Below are 19,911 nucleotides of genomic sequence, written 5' to 3' on the forward strand. Positions count from 1 at the left end.
GTGCAGCAATATCAAAGGAAGATAGTTTTTGCATGTAGCAGATGCTCAGGAGCAATAAACACTGAAAATGTGCAGAGAACAACTTCTGTCTCATTCCACAGAGAAAAACTAGAAGTAGTTGATAGCTTCTGCTATCTGGGTGACCAAGTTAGTAGTGGCAGTGGGTGCACTGAAAGTGTAGCTGCTAGAATAAGAATAGTCTGGGCAAAGTTCAGAGAGCTCTTACCTCTGCTGGTGACAAAGGGCCTCTCGCTCAGAGTAAAAGGCAGATTGTATGACACATGTGTACGAACAGCCATCCTACATGGCAGTGAAACATGGGCCGTGACTGCTGAGGACATGTGTAAGCTCACAAGGAATGAAGCCAGTATGCTCCAATGGATGTGTAATGTCAGTGTGCATACTCGACAGAGTGTTAGTACCTTGAGAGAAAAGTTGGACCTAAGAAACATCAGTTATGGTGTGCAAGAGAGACGATTGCACTGGTATGGTCATTTGGCGAGAATGTATGAGGATAGCTGTGTGAAAAAGTGCCAAACAACAACAATAATTATAATTTTATTTCTTAATCAAAAAGAAATGTTTTAAAATAAGCCTTACCTTTGCAGTGGTGTCAGCAGATCCTGTCAGTATGAACTTCTCATCAGGAGAATAACGAATGGTACATATGCTTTTAGTGTGCATCTGATAGTCATGGAGTTTCTCACCTTGTTTAACAGGTAAAAGTAACGAGTAAGAATATCATCATTATAAACAGCAATCCATAATAATAATAACAGCAGCAACAATTCTTTCTACTAGGCACAAGGCCTGAAATTTCAAGGGAAGGGCTAGTTGACCCCAGGGCTCAACTGGTATTTATTTTATTGACCCCAAAAGATGAAAGGCAAAGTCAACCACAGCAGCATTTGAATACAGAACATGTTGATATGAAATCACCATGTCATGCACATGTGGTTGTTATGCATGTGCCTGGTGTACCCTTATCAGATGGGTAGTCATAATGGGTATACTGAGTTTCATATATTTGCACCCTAATTGTTACTTTGATGGTATGCGCTGCTCTCACTCAATAATAATAATTATTATAATAATAATAATAATAATCATCATTTAACGTCCACTTTCCATGCTAGCATATGTTGGATGATTTGACTGAGGACTGGTGAAACCAGATGGCTATACCAGACTCCAATCTGATCTGGCAGAGTTTCTACAGCTGGATGGCCTTCCTAACACCAACCACTCCAAGAGTGTAGTGGGTGCTTTTATGTGCCACCAGCACAGAAGTGAGACCGCTGCTCTGGCGGACTGGCGAACTTCTTGTTCTAAAGAGATCCAAATTAAAACTATTCATCAGAATTTCATGTTTCATGTTCTAAATACCAACCTAATAAGGACAAAGTTATTTTATGAAATTCTTCCTTATTTTCAAAATTAATTGAAGCAAAGATAGAATATCTCAATAGAAATATGATGGCAAAGGGGTTAAATACAGTTTGCCACAAGTAATCTCAACATTTAACCCTTTAGAATTCAGATTACTCTGCCAGACATATTGCTTATGTAGTCACATTCATCATCATGTTAGCATGGGTTGGACGATTTGACTGGGGACTAGTGAAACCAGATGGCTGCACTAGGCTCCAATATGAATTGGCAGAGTTTCTACAGCTGAATGCCCTTCCTAATGCCAACCACTCCGAGAGTGTAGTGGGTGCTTTTACGTGCCACCGGGACAAGGGCCAGTCTGGCAGCACTGGCAACGGCCTCGATAGTATATATATATATATATATATACACACACACATACATATATACACATACCTACATATACATACATATATATACATATATATAGGATGCATTTCTTTCAGTTTCCATCTGTCAAACTGACTTACAAGGCTTTAGTCAGCCCAGAATAAGTAGGTGATGCTAACCTAAAGTGTTGCAGAGTGGGACTGACCCCATAACCACATGGTCTGGAAGCAAGCTTCTTAACTATGCAGCCATGTCTGCACCTATTAAATACTATCAATAATAGCGAAATCGTGATAGCACCATCATTCGAGCATGATCGTTACCAGCGTCGCCTTCCTGGCACTTGTGCCACAGCTTCGCGTTCCTGGCACGTGAAAAGTCATTCAAGCGAGATCATTGCCAGTGCCGCAGGTGGCACGTAAAATACACGATTCTGAGCATGGCCGTTGCCAGTACTGCCAAACTGGCCATCGTGCCGGTGGCACGTAAAAGCACCCACAACACTCTCAGAGTGGTTGGCGTTACGAAGGGCATCCAGCTGTAGAAACTCTGCCAAATCAGATTGGAGCCTGGTCTAGCCATCTAGTTCACCAGTCAAATCGTCCAACCCATGCTAGCATGGAAAGCGGACGTTAAACGATGATGATGATGATGATGATATTAAATTTAAAGGTTGGTGATTCAGTAACAGGGTAAGTAATTTCTCATGAGCTTTATCTCAGAAGACATGATCAAAGTAATATGATACATAGAAACTAACTAGAGAAGAAAAAAAATGAGACAACAGAACCATATTCAGATTTTTAAAAATTAGCTGAATACAAAAACAGATAGCAAGTCAAAAGAATAATCAAGCCAAAGCTAACACTGGTGTTTTCATCATGTACTATCATGTAGCTTTGATATTTCAACATGATCTTTTATTTTTAGAATGACATTGTAGGATAGGTGTGAGAGGCTAGATCTGGCCACCTTGAACATAAAATAGGTAGAATTTTGGGGCTGGATATGGCAAATTTAAATGCCAAAGGGTTAATCATTTATGGATTTTCCATGGGTACACACCTGTACAGGAATATTTGTGAACTGGGCTGTAAAGAAAAAACAAAAAACGAAAATGTAAAGAAAGATTTAAAATAGAAAAAAACCTCACCTGTTGTAATATTAAATATTCTGACTTTTCCACTGTGGTAACCAACAGCAATGTTTGTCACAGATGGTGAGATTGACACACAAGTTGCAGCATCATCATCTTTTCCTTTTAGTTTGTGGACCAACTTGCCAAGATAACTTGACCATATCTAATAAACATTTCAGAAATAAATATTCACAGTATTAGATTCTTTTTGAGCTGATATTATTTAACAAACACATCATCATCGTCGTTGAACATCGACTTTCCATGCTGGCATGGATTATACGATCATATTTGGATATAAGAGTGTGGAAATTTCATAGAGTACTGGCTGAGTTGATAAAGTTAGTGAGACATTTGAGATGTTATATTTTGACATCTATTACTAGCAGTGTCTTGTGTCTGTGGTTAACAGATTTAAATTTAAAATGACCCTATGTGATAAAGAAACTCCATCTCAGGCAAGTGTTTTGGCCCTTAATTTCTCACACTCTAAGGGGACCAGCATGGAAAACAAATTTCAAATGATGACGACGATGACAATGAGAAGGGAGGGAGGGAGGGAGGGAGGGAGGGAGGGAGGGAGGGAGGGAGTAGGAGGAGGAGGAGGAGTTGGTGTCTTAGAAATTGGGTTGATGAAATAAGTACTAGTTGAGCAGAGGGGTTGATGTTATCAACTTCTAAACTCCATCAAAATTGCTGGCATTGTACTAAAATTTGAAACCATTATTATTATTATTATTATTATTATTATTATTATTATTATTATTATTATTGTTCAGTAGTTTTATTTTTATAACGTGCTTTCACTTCACTACCGAGCGCAGCTCTGTGCGCCTTGGGTATGTGCTGTGGTTTGCTGTGGTGCTCTTATGTTTACTGTATTGAAAGTGTTTTGCGTAGAATGTGTGCAGTACCCAGTAGTGCAATTTTCTGTATGTTATATATATTTGTAAGTCCTGGTATTTTTGTTATGTATTTGTCTGAATATTTTTTTATTATACCTAAGGCACCTACTATGATAGGAATTGTTTCTGTTTTTAGATTCCACATTCGAGTTATCTCTATTTCCAGGTCTTTGTATTTTGAAAGTTTTTCCATTTCTTTTAGAGAAACGTTGTCATCTGCTGGTATTGATACATCAATTAGAAAGCATTTTTTTTCTTCATGATCTTTGACAACTATATCTGGTCTATTTGTCTTAATTTCTCTATCTGTGTGTATTGGCATATCCCAGAGTATGGTTGCTTTCTCGTTTTCTGTGACCTTTTCTGGCGTGTGTTTATACCATTATTATTATTATTATTATTATTATTATTATTAATATTATTATTGTTATTATTATTATTATTATTATTATTATTATTATTATTAAGGTAGTGAGCTGGCAGAATCGTTAGCACACCAGGCAAAATGCTTAGTGGCATTTCTTCTGTCTGTACATTCTGAGTTCAAATACTGCCACAGTCGACTTTGCCTTTCATCCTTTCAGGGTCAGTAAATTAAGTACCAGTGAAACACTGGGGTCAATGTAATCGACTATACCCATCCCCCAAAAACTTTCAGGCCTTGTGCCTTTAGTAAAAAGGATTATTATTATTATTATTATTATTATTATTATTATTATTAAGGCAGTGGGCTGGCAGAATCATTAGCACACCGAGCAAAATGCTTAGTGATATTTTGCCCATCTACACATTCTGAGTTCAAATTCTGCCAAGGTCAACTTTGCCTTTTATGCCTCCAGGGTCGATAAATTATATACCAGTTGAGTACTGAGGTCGATGTAATCAACTTCCCCCTCTCCCAAATTTCAGGCCTTGTGCCTAGAGTAGAAAGGATTATAATAGTAATAATAATAATTATTATTATTATTATTATTATTATGGTTGCATACTTCATGGCCTCTTGCAAAGCTAGTGACACGGGGGGGGGGGGGGCAGAGAAGGAAGAAACTACAAGACATGAGCTGATGCCACTTACACAACCACTCCTAATATTGAATAGAGTGCTGTGTGTGTGTGATTCTTAATGCCTGTAAAATACAAGCCACTGTAGAATATAATGCTTAATGTAGCTATTATATAAGGCAATATACACACTGCTTATAAGTGTGTAATTAAAAGCAAATATTTGCTAATAATCAAAATCATGCAACACAGAACAAAAGCATTCGATACTTTGAACATTTTACACAATACTTTATGTACAGCTAACCACTGCATTACAAAGAGATCAATGTTCGCTATAAACAATAAGAATCACATGTGAAATAGAATGGGACAAAATATATTCAAAAGCAAATATTTGTTAATTCTCAGAAACATACAATAACAACTATGTTGACATTCTTTTGGTTGTTTTGGTCATTTTCACTGCACTGCGGGGCCATGCTGGAGCACCGCCTTTAGTCGAAGAAATCGACTTCAGGAGTTATTCCTTGTAAGCCTGGTACTTATTCTATCGGTCACTTTCGCCGAACTGCTAAGCTATGGGGATGTAAACAAACCAACTTCGGTTGTCAAACGATGGTGAGGAGAGAAAAACACACAAATACATGTATCATCATCATCATCATCATCACCATCCTGGGTTTTAAATCCAGGTTTTGTCCCTGTTAACGGGGCGTGGCCAGATCTGCCTCAACGCCATAGCAACCACTCTCACACCATCTCACCATATATATATATGTGTGTATGTGTGTGTGTGTGTATGGTTCTAGGTTCAGTCCCACTGCATGGCACCTTGGGCAAGTGTCTTCTACTATAGTCTTGGGCTGACCAAAACCTTGTGAGTGGATTTGGTAGATGGAAACTAAAAGAAGCCTATATACATATATATATATATATATATATATATACACACACACACAATGCCATAGCAGCTGCTCTCACACCATCTCACCATATATGTGTGTGTGTGTATATGTATATATAGGCTTCTTTTAGTTTCCATCTACCAAATCTACTCACAAGGCTTTGGTCGGCCCAAGACTATAGTAGAAGATGCTTGCCCGAGGTGCCATGCAGTGTGACTGAACCCAGAACCATGTGGCTAGGAAGCAAGCTTCTTGTCACACAGCCACTCCTGTGCCTACGTTGACATAGAAACAAAAACAAAATCACTAATGTAAGATGGTTAACAAATATATCTGTTGGACTATCATTGGACTACGGCCATGCTGGAGCACTGCCTTCGAGGGTGTGGCTGAACAAATTGATCCCAGTGCTTAAGTCCGGTACTTATATTATCGGTTGGTCTCTTTTGCCAAATCGCTAAGTTGCGGGGACATAAACAAACCAACACTGGTTGTCAAGTGAAAGGGGTGGATACACACACGAACACAAAGATATATGCACCCATAAGTATACATCATCATCATCATCATATAAGGTCTGTTTTCCTTGCTGGTATGGGTTGGATGTATATTTATTAATGTGTGTGTGTGTGTGTATGTAGCTACTTTGAGTATACAGATACCTCACAAAAGGGATGTTAACATCCAAGCTTTGCCAGTTTAATCTTATATATCGATGTAAAAGTTCAGGAGTCCAGTATAACTTAATAGTATTGGTGTTAATTATTTAAATAGGCACTAATTAGGTATATTACAGAGTTTAATGATTATTACATTTCAATATATATGAGTACATTTCAATATAATATATCATAAAGAAAAAAATGAAGAGTTTCAACTGATAAAACTCAATTTATTTACGTATTGTCAAAATCTCTGTAACGTACAATTTGTTTCCATACTTAACTCAATCAATTACAAATTAATAAATTAAAAATTGGAAACTGCATCTTGAAATACTGTTCTATATTTTAGAGATGAGGAATTCTGTACATTATTTACATTATTTATATTGGACAGATATGTGTCCTCATCTTGTTTGTTATTACCACAACGCTTCAGCTGATTTATTCTCCAGCCTTCATCAGGTGTCCTGATAGAATTTTGAACCCAACCTTGGGTTCTCATTCATAAGGTATCCTTTAGCTGATGTTATTATTATTGAGTGAGAGAGCAGTGCATGCTATCAAAGTGACACTGGGGTAAAATATACAAAGCCCGTTATACCCATCATGACTACCCGTCTGATAAGGGTACACCAGGTACATGCATCACAACCATATGTGCGTGACATGGTGATCTCATATCAAGATAAACAGCGCATGACCTTGCAGTTAGAATTTACTTCAGGTCGAGTAGCCCATCCCGCTCAAAAGGTCCCTGAATACGGTTTGTTTAAGGATGATGAGCAAAACACCCATGTTTCCAAAGATGAATTATTCAATATTTTTCATTATTATTATTACGGGTGACACGTAAAAGCATCCACTACACTCTCTGAGTGGTTGGCGTTAGGAAGGGCATCCAGCTGTAGAAACTCTGCCAAATTAGATTGGAGCCTGGTGTTGCCATCCGGTTTCACCAGTCCTCAGTCAAATCGTCCAACCCATGCTAGCATGGAAGGCGGACGTTAAACGATGATGATGATGATTTATTCAAGGCACTGCCTGGAATTGAACTCGCAATCTTGGTGAAGGCTAGAGAGTAAATCAGCCGAAACATGGTAGTAACAACAAACAAGATGAGGACACATATGCGTCCAATGTAAATAACATAAATAATGAGCATCTTGAAATATCAAGTTAAATATTTCCTGAGGGTGAGAATTAGACAAATATAAAAATCACATCATAAACAAACATATAAAACGAAAGGGTTTCAAAAGTGGGCAAATTTTTCCTACTATAGCCTCAGGCCAACCAATGACCTGTGAGCGAATTTGGTAGAAGGAAACTGTGTGAAATCCTCTAATATGTGTGTGCATCATTATGCTTGTATTTGTCCAGCACAACCACTTGATAACAGGGCTTGGTTTGTTTACATCCTCATTATTAAGCCATTCAGTAAAAGAGACTAACAGAGTAGGCATAAGGGTTGAAAAAATAACTGGGGTCAATTTACTTGATCAAACTCTTTAAGGTGTTTCCAAAGCATGGCCGCAATCCAATGAGTGAAAAATTAATACTTAAATAACTTACTTTTACTTTGCCATCTTCACTGACAGTTACCATTTCTCTTCCATTTGAGGTGTAAGCAATAGCATTAACTGGACCCATGTGTCCCATAATGCTTCCAACCTGAAAGGAGAAACAATAAGTAAAATATGTTTAATATTAATTTTTGCTTTTGTACTATTATGCAGTTAATCCCAATATATATATATATATATATATATATATATATATATATAGCCAGTATGCTCCGATAGATGTGTAATGTCAGTGTGCATACTCGACAGAGTGTAAGTACCTTGAGAGAAAAGTTGGACCTAAGAAGCATCAATTGTGGTGTGCAAGAGAGACAATTGCGCTGGTATGGTCATTTGGCAAGAATGGATGAGGATAGCTGTATGAAAAAGTGCCACAGCCTAGCAGTTGAGGGTAACTGTGGAAGAAGTAGACCCAGAAAGACCTGGGATGAGGTGGTGAAGCACGACCTTCGAACATTAGGCCTCACCAAGGCAATGACTAGTGACCGAGACCTTTGGAAATATTCTGTGTGTGAGAAGACCCGGCAAGACAAGTGAGACCATAACCCATGGCCTTTACCAGGGGTGTAGCCAGCCCACTCATGCATACCTTTCCTTCTTTGGACACAAAACCCTGCTTGCGAAGACCTGTTGGGGCAAGTGAGATCGATCAAAACTAAACTAAATTCAATGACTGGCATTTGTGCTAGTGGAGCGCTAACAGCACTATCCGAGCGGGATCACTGCCAAAGCAGCGGTCTCGTTTCTGTGCCGGTGGCACATAAAAAGCACCATTTGAGCGCGACCGTTTCCAGCCTTGCCTTACTGGCACTTGTGCCGGTGGCATGTGAACAAAACATTAGACTGACTCCTGTGCAGGTGGCACATAAAAAACACCATTTGAGCGTGGCTGTTGCCAGTACTGCCGGACTGACCTCCGTGCCAGTGACACGTGAAAAGCACTCACTACACTCTTGGAGTGGTTGGCGTTAGGAAGGGCATCCAGCTGTAGAAACTCTGCCAAATCAGATTGGAGCCTGGTGTAGCCATCTGGTCGCCAGTCCCCAGTCAAATCGTCCAACCCATGCCAGCATGGAAAGCGGACGTTAAATGATGATGATGATGATGATGATATATGCAGACACACATATATCCATATGGATATACACACACACACAAATGAGAACCACCACCATAATAGCGATGTTGGTTGTTCGTTTCCAATCTTCCATAAAAATATTTTTATATATCACAACCTTCCAATTAATATCTTCACCCACCATAATCTTTTCACTCCACTCCTACCTCCAATCAACCGATTATTGCAATCTCATTTCATTCCAACCTACTGCCATTGTTTTCAAAAGACAGTACCATTCTTGCTGGTGGTGGGGCAGGTGTGACATGGTGGCAGGGGCAGAGTAGGGGGGGGGGAGAATTATAGAAAGGAATCACACACTATATAGCACATCTTGCATTTTGAATAATTAAAAATTAAGAGTAATTCGTTATCATGCATTCTCTCCACCACCACCACGACCTGTCGACTCTCTCTCTCTCTCTCTCTATCTCTGTCAGGTTGATTTTTCTTTTTTTTTGTGTGTGTTTTTGTTGCCATTTTGTTTTTGTCACATGGCTCATTAACATTGTTCTGCAACTGCTGCAAAGATTCTCAAGAAAATTAATAAGCAACAAGAACATCGTTACAAATAATTAAAGCAATTGTGTTTGTTTCTGTTAATTTTTTTTTTTTTAATCTCTGAATGTAAAATTATAAAGATTGAGGCAAACCTGATTATAATGCAACAGGAGTGGTGGTGGTGGTGGTGGTGGTGGCGATGGTGTTGGTGGTGGTAACGGTGATGGTGGTGGCGTTGGTACTGTTGTTGGTATTGATTGTCATAGTGATGATTGTGATGGTGGCAGTGGACCTGATGTTGCTAGAGATAATAGTGGCTGTGCTATTTGGTGGTGATGGTGATGACAGTGGTTAGAGATGGTGGTGATGGTGGTGGTGGTGGTGGTGATGGTGGTGGTGGTTGTGGTGATGGTGGTGGTAGTGGTAGTGATGGTGGTGGTTGTGATGGTTGTAGTGGTGGTGGTGGTGATGGTGGTGGTGTTGGTGATGGTGGTGGTTGTGATGGTTGTAGTGGTTGTGGTGGTGATGGTGGTGGTGGTGGTGGTGATGGTGGTGGTGATGGTGGTGGTTGTGATGGCTGTGGTGGTGGTGGTTGTGGTGGTGATGGTGGTGGTTGTGGTGGTGGTGGTGGTGATGGTGGTAGTGATGGTGGTGGTTGTGATGGTGATGGTGGTGGTTCTGGTGGTGGTGGTGGTTGTGATGGTTGTGGTGGCGGTGGTGGTGGTGGTTGTGATGGCAGTGGTGGTGGTGATGGTGGTGGTTGTGGTGGTGATAGCAACAGTATATAAGAACAGTATTGATGATAGCAGGAATAATGGTGATGAAGGGGGTGGGGTGAACATGGTGGCATTAGAACAGAAATGGTAACAGAGGAATTAATTAGTGGTAATTATGATGGGGGTGGGGTCGTAGTGACTGTTGCATTAGTGGTAATCGTAGTAACCTGTATTGTCGGTGGTGGTGATGGTGATAGCGATGGTGACCATGGTGGTTGTGGTCATAATAGTAGTGGTGGCAATGATGGGTGTGGCCATGATGGTGGCGGTGGTGGTAATTGTAGTGGCGGTGGTGGTAATGGTAGTGGTGATGGTGGTGGTGGTGGTGGTGATGATGATAGTCGTGGTGGCACTAGCAATGTTGGTGGTGGTGCTGGTGTTGGCTGTAGTTGTATTAATAATTGCAATGGTAATAGTGGTTGTAATAACAATGGCTGTGATGGTGGTAGTGGCAGTGGTAGTGGCGGTGGCAGTGGCGGTGGTGGTGGTTGTGGCAGAGGTAGTGGTCATGTTGGTAACAGTAATTGTGATGATGGCGGTGACTGTGGTGGTGGTGGTGGTGGTGGTGATAATGAAGATGACATTGATGATGATGATGATGATGATGGTGGTGGTAGACGTGCTGGTGATGATGATGATGATGATGATAATGATGATGATGAGAAGGCAGAGGAGGAAGTTGAGGCAGATACCTTCAATTGATTGATAAACAAAACACACACACACACATGATGGGCTTCTGTCAGTTTCCACCTTCCCAATCCACTCACAGGGCTTTAGTTATCCAGAGGCTATATTAGGAGACTCTTGCCCAAGGTGCCACACAGTGGGACTGAACCCAGAACCATGTGGTTGGGAAACAAACTTCTTACCACACAGCCACTCCTGCACTTATTGATATCTTCATCTTCTTTCTAGTTTTATATGTGTATATGTGTGTGATGTGTGTGTATGCATGTGTAGGTATGTGCATCTGTGTGTGCATGTCTCTCTCTGTGTCTTCGCATTAACACCACTTGGACAGCAATAACACATACAAAATACAAGAGGTTCTAAGAATTGCTCTTCCTTCTAGAGTCTGGTATTTTGTCATGAGCCCAAGGATACATCAGGGTGGTTACCCAATGTCCATGGCATATAAATGACCAAGATCACAATATTCCCCCTGAACGGGACACCAGCATGTCACAAGGTTACTCATTTTACAGCTGAGCAGACTGAAACAATATGAAATTAAGTGTTTTGCTCAAGAATACAATGCACCACCTGGTCTGAGAATTGAAACCATACCCTTGCAATTGTGAGTACAACACTCTAACCACTAAGCCATACACTTTCACTTTCCTTCTAAAGTTTAAGCATTAAAAAAAAACATCAATGAGACTAACAGGGAGGCTGCAACTTGGTCACTTGAGCTGTTAGAAATAGCAGCCAAGTATCCCTCAAATCATACCCTGTCATCTTCAAAAAAAAAAAAAAGAAATTGGGAATGGTACATAAGATAATGTAGTTCTAGATAAACTGGACACATCAAAATAAGCTTGGGTGGTCGTGGTTGGAATGCTGTTGACCACTGATCTTGTGCAAAACTACAACTTCAGCTTCAGTAACAATGAACTAATGAAGGAGCCTCTATATGGTCGTTTGTCCTACTAGAAATAGCAGCTAGGTCTCCTTCGAATAACTCCCAGTTGTCTTAAAACAGAAGGACACAGTAGGTGATGTAACCCAAGGTACATTATGTCTCAATAAAAAAAAAGCTTATGGCTGGAATGCCTTTGGTCATAGATACATTTGATCTGAGTTTACTTGGGGTTAAATAACAATAACAAACAACATACAGCAACAAATAACTAAGAGAATACACAGCAGAGCAATAGTAACAGAGCAGCAGCATCAGAACAGCGGTAAGAGAGCAGCAGTAGCAGAGCAGCGGTATAAGAACAGAGGTAGGAGAGCAGCGGTAGCAGAGCCAGAGCAGTGGAGCAGAAAGATAACAAATGTAAAGAATAACCTGTTTGCCATGGTCAGCTGACCATATTTTCACAGATCCATCTAAAGAGGCAGATGTAATATATGTACCAGTTGGCAGATATGCAACAGCACGTACAGATGAAACGTGACCACGGATAACCTAAGAATAAAAGAGAAAAATAAAAGTTAAAAATTTCCTTGTTGGAATGGTAAAATATCAGTTTCTGTTTTTTTTAATACTTGGAATTCAATAATGCCAATTAACATGTAATTAAAATGTGAAGAAAAAAATATTATGGAGATGTACTTGCATAGCAAGTGACTTGATCTGAGATCGTATGCTGAAACTAAAGCAATTGCAGCGTGGAAGGTGTTTATAAGCCATTTAAAAAACACAGAAAAACTGTTAGATTCATTTCAACGTTTAAATTTAATTTGTGTCAAAATATTTTTGTCACTTTGAAACCACTTGAGCGTGACTGGTCCTTGTACCGCCTGACTGGCCGTTGTACTGCCTGACTGGCCGTTGTACTGCCTGACTGGCCGTTGTACCGCCTGACTGGCCCTCGTACTGCCTGACTGGCCCTCGTGCCAGTGGCACGTAAAAGAACCCACTACACTCTCGGAGTGGTTGGCGTTAGGAAGGGCATCCAGCTGTAGAAACTCTGCCAGATCAGATTGGAGCCCGGTGCAGCCATCTGGTTCGCCAGTCCACAGTCAAATCGTCCAACCCATGCTAGCATGGAAAGCGGACGTTAAACGATGATGATGATGATATCTATACATGCATAGATGGGTACAGGACATCACCAATGGTGCAAATAACATGAAATCCGTAAACAAACGATTTCATCATCAACGTTATCATCTTCATCATCATCAGATGCTACAAAGTGACTAGAGTTTTGTGTATAGTATACCCAAAATACTTGACCCTTGAGTTACTTCATAACTTCTGCTTATTAAAAATTTATTTTAAAAAACTAAATCATGGGGATGTAAACACACGAACACTGGTTGTCAAGCAGTGTATGTGAAAAACACAGGCACAAAGACATACACACACACACACACACATACATAACAGGCTTCTTTCAGTTTCCGTCTACCAAATCCACTTAAAAAGCTTCGGTCGACCTGAGGCTATAGCAGAAGACACTTGCTCAAGGTGCCACACAGTGAGAGTGAACCCAGAACCATGTGCTTGGGGAGCAAACTTCTTACCACACAGCCATAGTTATCAGTTAGTAGTCCATAACTCAACATCTAAATGTGCTGCATTCAATGATCAGCATCTGAAGGGTTGTGATTCTTCCCGTTCTTTTTACAAGGGTCACAGGCCCCAGCAAAAGTCATGGGCACTGCACTTCTTCTGGTGAAGCAAAAAAAGTCAGATCAGTTTTAACCCATCTCATACCAACCCACTTAAGACTAACCTTGTTTCCCATATTCAGGAGGTACGTGGCTTAGTGGTTAGGGTGTTAGGCTCATAATTGTTAGATTGTGGTTTTGATTCCTGGACTGGGCGATGCATTGTATTCTTGAGCAAAACACTTCATTTCATGTTGCTCCAGTCCACTCAGCTGGCAAAAGTGAGTAATCCTGTGACAGACTGGCGTCACATCCAGGTGGGGAATTTATACGCAATGGAAACCAGAAAATCGGCCCTTGTGAGTCGATATGACTCAAGAAGGAAACTGCCTCTGATTCAATGATGCAAACCTCCTATTTATCTAGTGGAGGGGCAATGGCCCAGTGGTTAGGGCAGCGGACTTGCGGTTTCGATTCCCAGGCTGGGAGTTGTGAGCGTTTATTGAACGAAAACACCTAAAGTTCCACGAGGCTCCGGCAGAGGATGGTGGCGAACCCTGCTGTACTCTTTCACCACAACTTTCTCTCACTCTTACTTCCTGTTTCTGTTGTGCCTGTAATTCAAAGAGCCAGCCTTGTCACACTGTGTCACGCTGAATATCCCCAAGAACTACATTAAGGGTACACGTGTCTGTTGAGTGCTCAGCCACTTGCACGTTAACTTCACGAGCAGGCTGTTCCGTTGATCGGATCAACTGGAACCCTCGACGTTGTAAGCGACGGAGTGCCAACAACCTATTTATCTAAATTAAAATCTTCCATCAAAATTTCATGCTAATTTATGTTCCAAACACCTGATTAACCTTTTTTTTTTGTTATTATATTTTTGTTGAAATACATTGCCTTTATTCTAATTAATTTTTTAAATTAATGAATTTAGTAAAACAACTTTGTCATTAAGCTGGTATTCGGAACAAAAATTAACACAAATTTTGATGGAAGGTTTTAATTCAAATCATATTAAAACATGAATTTTGTAACAGAGAACCATGGACAGTCTCAGGAATGTTGCTATGAAACGGGTCAATAATGACCAAGTTGTTTCACTAAATTTTTCCATTATTTTCAAAATTAATTAAGCAGTGAGTTGGCAGACCCATTAGCATACCAGACAAAATACTTAATAGCATTTTGTCTGTCTTTATGTTCTGAGCTCAAATTCTGGGACAGCTTTGCCTTCAGATTTGATATAATAAATACTAGTCAAGTACTGGGGTCAATGTTATTGATTTTCCCCTCCTCTCAAAAACTGCTAGCCCTGTGCCAAAATTTGAAACCATTATTTTCAAAAAAAATTGAAACATACAGAAACACAATATGTTGTTGTTGTTGTTGGCACTGTCGCTTACGGCGTCGAGGGTTCCAGTTGATCCGATCAACGGAACAGCCTGCTCGTGAAATTAACATGCAAGTGGCTGAGCACTCCACAGACATGTGTACCCTTAACGTAGTTCTCGGGGATATTCAGCGTGACACAGTGTGACAAGGCTGACCCTTTGAATTACAGGCACAACAGAAACAGGAAGAAAGAGTGAGAGAAAGTTGTGGTGAAAGAGTACAGCAGGGTTCGCCACCATCCCCTGCCGGAGCCTCGTGGATCTTTAGGTGTTTTTGCTCAATAAACACTCACAACGCCCGGTCTGGGAATCGAAACCGCGATCCTATAACTGCGAGTCCGTGCCCTAACCACTGGGCCATTGTGCCTCCACTGAAACACAATAACAAAAGTACTAAAGGTTTAATCCGGGGCAGTGGAGTCAAAACAAAAAACTTTGACTCCGTCTCTTCTACTATTGGCCCCTGCGACTCCAACTGCTCTTTATGTAATTAAGTGACTGTGGTCTACATATCTCATAAGGCATATGCATACACTTGTATTTTGAGTAGGTCTATATGTTATAACTGGTTTATATTAAAGAATAAAGACATTGTGAGTCGGAATCAGAGTCGGTATAGTTTTACCGACTCCAGCTCCAGCTACCCCTTAATTGTTTCTGACTCCATCTCCACAGCCCTGGTTTAGTCTTAGCATTCAATATACAGGGTGTCCACAAGGTCTGGGTACATGGAGTAAATAAAATCATAACATAAACAATTAAATATAAGAAATAATAATTTCTTAAAGTATGTGTTAATCCCCATGTGGGTACATGAAGTAAATAAAATCATAACATTAACAATTAAATATAAGAAATAACAATTTCTTAAAGTATGTGTTAATCCCCATGTGGGTACATGAAGTAAATAAAATCATAACATAAACAATTAATAAGAAATAATAATTTCTTAAAGTATGTGTTAATCCCCATGTACCCAGACTTTGTGGACACCTTGTAAAATAGAAACTGAAAAAAAATTAGAAGCAACATGTAATGAAAATGGATATCTGTTAACTCAAGCCTGTAATGGTCAACAAGAAAATAACTTATAAGGGATCTGGTCTGAATGCTTTCAACAGAGTGGACTCCACTAGTGGTCAAGTAGTAGTGTTAAATTAGACAACAGATTTAGCTACCCTACATGAATGGGTATGACTCATTTAATGACTATCTTCACAGTTTTAGTCTATTTTATTTCACTCATTAACAACACTGATTGTAGATGCACAATGGCTGAAGGGTTAAATGCTTTGTTTGGAAATCACAAAGGCCTAGGTTCAATCCCACTTCATAGCTTTTTGGCAAATATCTTTTACAATAGCTTCAGGTTGACCTAAACCTTGTGTGAACTATCTTAACCTTATTGCACCATGTTCAGTAATCCCTCGACTATTTCTGCTGTTACGTTCCAAAACCCCCCATGATAGGTTAAAACAGTACTGTACTGTATATATTTTTTTATTATTTTTATAATTTGTATCTATTTATTTTATTATAAATACAAAACAACACCATGGAGGAATCTATGTAAGCTTAGATAATACACCGCGATAGGTGAACTGCGATATGGTAAGAGATTACTGTATAATGGAAATAATCTAAACATCATCTTTATCAAATTCCCATTAAAGTAATACTGAACTGCACACATAGAAAAAGAAGACAAAATTCTAAAAACAAACAACTGATCACAATGCAGTTTTGTAGTGAAGTGTGTTTATGACTCTTTGCTAATGACATCCCTCATAGCAGCTATTTACTTTTGTTTTTAATAAAAAACAAAAAAAAAAGATTTTTGCAATGAAATGAGCATGTGATAAATCCAACACTTAGTCTGATAAACAAGCAAGACCGAGACTCTTTACAGTTGAGGAATGAGAGTGACTCAGACAATCAAAGTGGTGAAAGTGATAAGGAGAGTAGCGATTCGAGTGAACAGATATGGTAGTTGAGAGGTAGGCCTATTATTGTTATTCTCATGAATTTTTTTTGATTCTTCGATTTTTTGGTGGGTGGGGTATAGTTCTGTCCATTGGTTTGTCTGCAATCATAACTCTTGAGCTGTATATGCAACTGTATACGTTTTTGCTCAGGAGTTCAGGTGGCAGGTAAAGTTAGATACAGGGGCCCAGGTCTGAGAGGGTTAAATAATAGAATGGACACATTACACAATGTAGTCAATGACACCCACCAAAATATTACAGGATGGTTATGGACGAAACCCCTATGATCTTAGGTATGATCAACCAGGGTCAGCTGAAAAGAAGTGAGGAACATGGGACAAACAACAACGAAAGGAAAAAAAATAAAGAAAAATAAAATTAAAATAAGTAAAGTCAATCATCACATCAAAGTGGCTGCTCCATGTTACTACTAGTTTAACCCCAGGCAGATCTTCCACTAGCTGGTTATTGGCGTAACACTACACTTTTTATATGCAATATATATTGCTAGCAGGGGGAGTGAAACCCTACCATGATGTGGCGATTGACTATACTTGTTAGTATAGTTACTACTCCGATCTCTTCTTGAGATTTTACAACTAGCTAAAATAAGAATAAAGAAGTTTCCTTACAGCAATTTCAGACATTTTGTTGAAATCATAAATACGTAATGTAGAATCCCACAATCCGGCCACAATCAATTCTTTCTCAGGATGAAATGCTACACAGTTAACAGGCCTGAAATAGAAAATATAAAACAAAAGTTTTTTTAGAAAAGGCTGTCTATGGATTCAATACATGTAAAAATGGAGTTCTTGTATTCTTTGTTATTTGGAGGTTACTTGTCTTGGAGAGAAGTTGCTCTAAATAATAAACAATACAAGGTGAAGAGAACCCTTTGGTCCAGCTTGCACTGGATAGCCTTTGTTGTTGTGCCTAAGGTGTCCAGTGCACTCTGTAAAGCTGCTGGTGTTAGGAAGGGCACCCAACAATAGAAATCATGCAGAAAATGGAATACACCATTAGGACAATTGCCCCCGACAACAACTATCCCTTAGGAAAATTACCCACCTTGGTTAATTACCCCTCTCTAATATATTAAGAAGTTTTAAATCACCATCTGTTGTCCTCAGACGTAATTGTCTTTTGGTGGGGGGAAGGTTTATTGTCCATGGGGGGTAAATGTCCTAGACTCTGTGGAACTGAAACATGAAGACTACTTAGAATTATCTTGGATAACTGTCTTGCTGAAATAGATGAGTAGAAAAAAATTGGGTAGCATAGTTTGAAGTACCCTTAATTCACCTCAGGTGCACTGCAATACAATAACACACAAACACAAATACACTACCAGGTGGTATTTAACCTGGTATTAAATACCAGGTGGTATTTAACCTTAAGTTGATTAACCCTTTAGCATTTAAACTGGCCATATCTGGCCCAAATATTCTGCTGGTTTTATAATGGGGCTGGCCATATTCAGCCTCTCACACCTACCCTATAATGTCATTCTAAAAATAAACGAGCACTCAGAGAGTGCAAACCTCTGCCAAGGCAACCCCAACGCCCTCTCAATGATTAACCAGAGACGATTTTTAAAATGAGAATATCTGAAATAAACCCAACTGCTCCCACAAACGAGAATACTAAAAATGAACCCGACCGCTCTCAAAGATTAAGTAAATAAAAAAACAGGAAAAATAATCCAGAATCCTTGTCCGGTACTGGATCTATCCCCAAATCTAATCAGTTCATGCCAATTACGAGACCAAACATCCCTGAAGGTTTCATCCGAATCCATGGTGGTGGTGGTGGTGGTGGTGATTCAAATATTTCTAAGAGTCTTTGTGATTGATGTGAGAAATGTTCGGTAAGTACTCTGACAGTCCTTTACAGAAGAAACATGCAAATGTTTGGAATGGTAAAAAAAAAAAAAAAAAAAAAAACGTAATACCCACCGTTTGAAACTGATAGAACACATGATGCTTCCTTTAGAAGCGTTCCAAATTTTCACCGTTGTGTCCCAAGAAGAGGAAGCAATAAGCCTTTGGGATGGATCCGTACAACAACAGCTGACCTTTCTGGTGTGACCTTTCATCAAAAATACTCTAAACGATAAAATAAATATTTCGTGTTAGTAAGTCAACTTTATTACAGAAATGAATAAATGAAAATCAAAAATGGCTACTGGCCCATAATTCCCCAAACTGTTCCAAGACTGATTAGATTTCTTCTAAGTTTGTAGCATTCATATCTGGAGGATGTGTGTGTGTGTTTGTGTGTATGTGTGGGGTGTGATGTGTGTGATGTGTGCCTGTATCTATATGTGTGTGTAGTGTGTGTGATGTGTGTGTGATGTGTGTGTGTATGTTTGTGGTGTGTGTGTTTGTGTGATGTGTGTGTATGGTGTGTGTGGTGTGTGTGTGGTGTGTTTGTGTGAGGTGTGTGATGTGTGCGTGTTGTGTGTGTGTGATGTGTGCATGTGTCTGTGTTTGTCTGTATGTGTGTGTGTAGTATGGCGTGTGTGTGTTTGTGTGTGTGCATGCATGCATGTGTGTGAAGCAGGGATTCACTAATGTGACTTAAGAGTTTTGCCTTTAGGCATGTCAGGCTGGAGTGAATGGACACAGAACTAACTCATAATTATAATACATATATTTTTGTGTATATATGTGCTTGTATGTCTCGCAAAGTACTCGGTGACCCTGTCAATGCTGATGCCAATAAAAGGCACAGGTGACAGTGTCACATAAAAAGCACTGGTGATGGTGCCACATAAAAGTGTTAGTGCTGCAACCATGTAAAAAAAACTGGTGCAAGTGCCACGTAAAAAGCACCTGGTACAATCTGTAAAGTGGTTGACATTAGGAAGGGCATCCAGCTGTAGA

General features: G+C 39.6%; 1 protein-coding gene across 5 annotated transcripts in view; it reads right to left on the minus strand.

Moving 5' to 3' along the window:
- The window catches only part of LOC106875605 (telomerase protein component 1), a 215,491-nt gene that overhangs the window by 64,166 nt on the left and 131,414 nt on the right, over nt 1–19,911 (minus strand). For 4 of the 5 annotated variants that reach the window (XM_089349533.1, XM_089349530.1, XM_089349532.1 and 1 more), the window contains exons 39-44: nt 18,982–19,131; nt 17,656–17,761; nt 12,371–12,490; nt 7,952–8,050; nt 2,915–3,062; nt 601–707 (exon numbers count right to left, since the gene is read on the minus strand). In XM_089349533.1, coding sequence (XP_089205659.1) covers nt 601–707; nt 2,915–3,062; nt 7,952–8,050; nt 12,371–12,490; nt 17,656–17,761; nt 18,982–19,131 — 730 coding nt within the window. Of the gene's footprint in view, nt 1–600; nt 708–2,909; nt 3,063–7,951; nt 8,051–12,370; nt 12,491–17,655; nt 17,762–18,981; nt 19,132–19,911 lie in introns of all 5 variants that reach the window. The other variant, XM_089349531.1, reaches the window with a different exon arrangement.

This window comes from Octopus bimaculoides, chromosome 3, assembly GCF_046866305.1.
Source record: "Octopus bimaculoides isolate indiv1 chromosome 3, ASM4686630v1, whole genome shotgun sequence".
Lineage (NCBI taxonomy): Eukaryota > Metazoa > Mollusca > Cephalopoda > Octopoda > Octopodidae > Octopus > Octopus bimaculoides.